The sequence below is a fragment of the Triticum dicoccoides genome, chromosome 4A (genome assembly GCF_002162155.2).
Source record: "Triticum dicoccoides isolate Atlit2015 ecotype Zavitan chromosome 4A, WEW_v2.0, whole genome shotgun sequence".
Lineage (NCBI taxonomy): Eukaryota > Viridiplantae > Streptophyta > Magnoliopsida > Poales > Poaceae > Triticum > Triticum dicoccoides.
Genome location: NC_041386.1, coordinates 602,045,878 through 602,050,903, shown reverse-complemented (window position 1 = coordinate 602,050,903; position 5,026 = coordinate 602,045,878). Strand labels below are relative to the sequence as shown.

The 5,026-nt window shown below is 45.3% G+C and overlaps 1 protein-coding gene across 1 annotated transcript; it reads left to right on the top strand.

The window, feature by feature from the left end:
- The first annotated feature begins 590 nt into the window (after positions 1–590).
- Positions 591–4,780, top strand: LOC119287216 (flavanone 3-dioxygenase 3-like). The gene is made up of 3 exons (XM_037566740.1): positions 591–1,166; positions 2,622–2,946; positions 4,211–4,780. Exons 1-3 carry the CDS (start codon positions 628–630, stop codon positions 4,457–4,459), a joined length of 1,113 nt encoding a protein of 370 aa, XP_037422637.1. The 5' UTR covers positions 591–627; the 3' UTR covers positions 4,460–4,780.
- The last annotated feature ends 246 nt before the right edge of the window (positions 4,781–5,026 follow it).

Here is a 5,026-nt window from a genome sequence, read left to right as displayed (position 1 = left end):
ATAGTGGGGTTGGGTATGTACATACATGTGAAATTCGGTTGCAAAGTATAACCGTTTACGACAAGGGAATAAAAAGCAATGTAGTCAATTCATATGTATGAATGTATGTGTGGATGTACTTGTGCTAAATTAATCGATGACGCAAATATTTTACCTCTCCTTTCGGAAAAACTCTTGAAGAATTATTTTGGAAAACTGTGGGCGTGATTTGGAAAACAAGCGGCAGAGAAAGCGGACGGTGGTTTTTGTACAGGAAGGAAAATAGACCCTTTTTTGCAAGAAAGTGATGGGACGAGCCTCCATCTCCATGTGTTTTCTTTCAACTGTAGCAAATTCCTATCAACATTCAACAGTCAGGTCAGGTCATGTACTAGTGTAGTGTCGTAGGAGGAGGTGCACGTGGCAGCTCCTGGGGCGTCTGGTCCTCCGGCGTGGACAGACAGATCAGCTACACGTGTCGTCCCTCCGATGTGGGTGGGTCAACGCAGCCAGCAATGGAAAGCAGAGCGCCTTCTCTGCTTCTTCTTCCTCCTCCGGCCTATAAATAGATACCCTCCTCTGCTCTCCCTCCAACTCATCCGCAGGCTCTACTCTTCCCCACACACCCCACCTTCTGCGTGCTTATCAATGGCCGAGAGCAGCAGCAGCCATGCTCACCATCCTCAGCAGCAGCCCACCGTCGCCACCTGCAAGGCATCGGAGGAGCCGAACAAGGGCGTGCGGCACCTGTGCGAGCGCGGGGTGACGGCCCTCCCGCCGCGCTACGTGCTCCCGCCCTCCGACCGCCCGGCGCCGGCTGCACCGCGCGGCATCCCGGTCATCGACATGGCGCGCCTCCGCTCCACGGCCCCCTCCGAGCGCGCCGCGGAGCTGGCGCGGCTCGACGCGGCGTGCCGCGACCTGGGCTTCTTCCAGGCGGTGAACCACGGCGCGGGCGACAAGGCGAGGGCGATGCTGGACGTGGCGGCGCGCTTCTTCGCGCTGCCGTTCGAGGAGCGGGCGCGGCACATGTCCCCCGACATCCGGGCGCCGGTGCGGTACGGCACCAGCTTCAACCAGCTCAACGACGGCGTGCTCTGCTGGCGCGACTTCCTCAAGCTGCTCTGCAACCCGGCCAGGCTCGACGACGTCGTGCCATCGTGGCCCAACAACCCATCCGACCTCAGGTACGTACGATGGCAATGCCACTTACTTCTACTAAGCTCTGACTAATCACCAACTTAATCAACACATTACTTGATGATGTGATGTGTATCAACATACATATGATTTGTCGCTCTATGTGTGGTGTCTTGGAGTATTTAGCAATTTGGTATTCCCTCTCACTAAGCTAGCTGGTAATGATAATATTACTATCTAAGGTAGCTGGTAATAGGGTCGCCCTCATGAACTTCTCTATTATAACATCACTGCAGCATATTTTTACATCATATAAATTTTATCTTGCGTTACAAGTCAAACGAGAACGTAAGAAAACCTTCCTTCGAAAATTCCAAACGGAAGAAGTATATATTAGCTGCAAAAGAGTATTTTATATTACATAAAATTACAAACGTAAAAACATACTTCCTTCATCCCGTAATATAAGACGTTATTACATCCAATATACACATATATTGAATGTAATAACGTCTTATATTATGGAACGGAGGGAGTAGTATACATCTAAATTTCTCATAGTGAATCCATGTGAACAATACAACATACATAAAAAAAATGCAATTTTTGTGGTCTTATGAATTACATTTTGAATTTTTTGTGTCGAATTTCTCATAGTGAATCAATATGAATATAACTATTTGTATGGCAAAAGCAATTTTTAATGAAATGTTGGTAAGAATACCCCGGGTTAAAAGTAGCTTATTACGACCCTCGGTGATGAATAGCATTACTAGCTGTAGCTGGTAATATTATTCTGTTGTCATTCTCAATTTTTTATATTCTGCTGGTATAGCTAATTTGTGCGGTTGTGGAACTCACTTGCTTTAGTTATTATATTTTGTAGTAGTAATTAATTGTGTGGTTGTGGAAGTCACTTGCTTTGGTATAGTAGCAATAGTATTCTTTTGTATAGGAGTAGTATTTTTGCACATAGGAGGGGATATAAAAGAGATTCTCCTGATAACAACAAAAGCTAACCAAGGCAGTAAACTAGAGCAGTGGAAGCATCACACTGCTTTTATTCCTCTTTTAGGATTTTTTTTTAAAAGGCCAATCTCAATCTTGAGCAATCTCACAATGGCAGTGAAAGTATACATGTGCTGTCTGCTGATGCAACCAAATCCAAACACAGAGGGTATCTAGTCTAGCAAGAAATAATTCAGAGAGAAACAAGCAAGAGAGAGTGAGAGAGAGCGCAGCCTTTTGCATCGTAGGTGTCAGTCTCAGTCAGCAGGAGCCACGCCACAAAACAAACTACTTTCCGGCTGGACGGCCGGCGGCAGCATAGGAATGGGATGGGATAGATAGATAAAAACGAATCAAATCCCCAGGAAGATCCACCACTACATATATTCACTTTGTCGCCTGCCACTCATGGATGGATGTTACTGTTATTTTCTCTCCATTCACTTTCTACCGGCACCCTCGGCGCTGACCTGTGGGCCCCTCTGTTGTTGCAGGGAGGTGATGTCAGCGTACGCCCGCGCGAACCAGGGTTTGTTCCGGGAGCTGATGGAGGCGGCGCTCGAGGCGATGGGGATCACCGGCGAGGGCGTGCTGGAGGAGCTCGACTGCGGGACGCAGATGATGATGGTCAACTGCTTCCCGGCGTGCCCGGAGCCGGAGCTCACGCTAGGGATGCCGCCGCACTCCGACTACGGCTTCCTCACCCTCCTCCTCCAGGACCAGGTCAATGGCCTAGAGGTCTGTCAGGGTGATGACGATTGGCTCCTCGTCGACCCCCTCCCCGGAGCCCTCATCATAAATGTCGGCGATCACCTCGAGGTTCGTACATACACACATCTCTCGAGGCATACAAAATTTGAAGACTATACTATATATCCGTATATATGTGTGTGTCTAGAGAGCTGGTTGTAATTTGTTTTTATTAGCTAAACACATCTTCCCGTCGTGGAGATCTTGATGCAACCTGCAAAAATGTTTAGCCCCGAAACCTCTGCATATTTGGAATGCACACGACTAGTAGTTCTAGCAAAATAGAGTAGAGTTGCCGGAATTGCAAAACTGTTTAGCCCCGACCTCTGCATATTTGAAATGCACACGACTAGTAGCTCTAGCAAAATAGAGTAGAGTTGCCGGAATGGCGTCTGTTTTTGCCGATTATAAATAAAGATACTTAGTTGAGCAATCAAATCAAGGCAAATCAGACCGGCCTATGTTTGTGCTAATTAACAAATGTGTAGCCTAGATTGCTTGCTAGATAGCCCAACGATTCATGATGGGCAGATAAATATATGGTACAGTAGTATGGAAGAAACTAGCTCGAAAAGTCAATCAGTTTGCCGACGCGTCTTGTTGACAAAAGTTTCAGTTCCAAGAAGCTAGCTACGCTAGCTAAGCATGCATGCATAGACTATAGTCTTTGATCACACTCTAGTAGTTCAACTCACATGGAAAGATAAGATAATTTAAGATTAGCAATATATGTATAGCAAGTCTTTTGACTTTGCTCCATCATATCACTTCATAATTAAATGTGTGCACTCCACAATATACGTATGCATATATGCTCAACTTTTGCTCTCTGTAAGCAAACCAACATGACGATGCTTCTTCTTTTGCGCATTAAGCAAAGGTGCATCTCCTCCTAATTATTTTTTTAATTAAGATGAAAATATTCTTACACGATCTAGCCTAGCCTATCCACCAGAGAATGTATTCTTATTCGACGCAATGAATCCAGCATATTTTTATATTTGCACCATGTCACTCACATCTTACGGCTCACACCACTCGTCACTCCACAAGCATATACTTTGGGGCCTTTTAGCTTGTATGATTCTTCATAAAAATAGAAGGCTTGGGATGCCACGTGCTCTTAAATCCTACGGAATCAGAAAACTACATGAATTAATAGCAGACAGTGTGAGGTACCCTGGCAAAACAATGAGAGTGAATCAAAACCCTCTAAAGTTTTTCCGAAACAAAAATAAAACGTCTAAAAGTTTATAAGAAATACCTTTGAAGTAAACAACCCCCATGAACTTCCTTACCTGACGGTATGTTCCATAAATATATGTGTGTGCAGATATTCAGCAACGGGCGGTACAAGAGCGTGTTGCACCGGGTGCGAGTGAACTCAACGCAATTGCGGATCTCGGTTGCGTCGCTGCACAGCCTTCCACCAGAACGGGTAATCGGCCCTGCACCGGAGCTTCTCGCCGATGGCACCCCACGGCGGTACATGGACACCGACCTGACCACCTTCCTTGACTACCTCGCCTCCGCCGAGGGGAAGCACAAGACCTTCCTCCAGTCCAGGAGGATCACTACGTAATTATCTTGTTGACCGAACCAACTAATTGATGTCGTTCAAACAGACCATCGAGGAGGATCATAAAGGATTGCGATTGCCGAAAAGTGCCCTTAATTAATTAGCTAGGTTCATTCTTGATTTTTAGTTATTTAATTATTATGAAGAGCGTCCATCAATTGATGAACGTTCTTATATAGTATGTATGTATGGTACTCCCTACGGAGTTAGCTAGTGTTGTGACGCATTGAAGATGTATGTATTGTTTTTGGTATCTATATATCTTTTTTGTTAGAAAGCAGTACCTATGTATGTGCCAATATAATGAGTCTATTCCACTTTGGTCATGAGTTTGTTGCGGCAAATTAACTAGGAAGGTTGAGCATAGTTGGTTTTTCTAAGAAACATGCTCTTGCGCCAAGACCGAAGGGTTTTAAACTAGCACGGATAAAAATATGTGTTCAATGGTCTACGATTTGGGTTTCACTTTTTGACGTGTGTCGTTGACTCGTGTGTGGCAGATTCAATCTTGTGCGATTTCTTGGCTCTAGGAATGGAGAAATAAATTTCGACATGTGAAATGTGTAGATA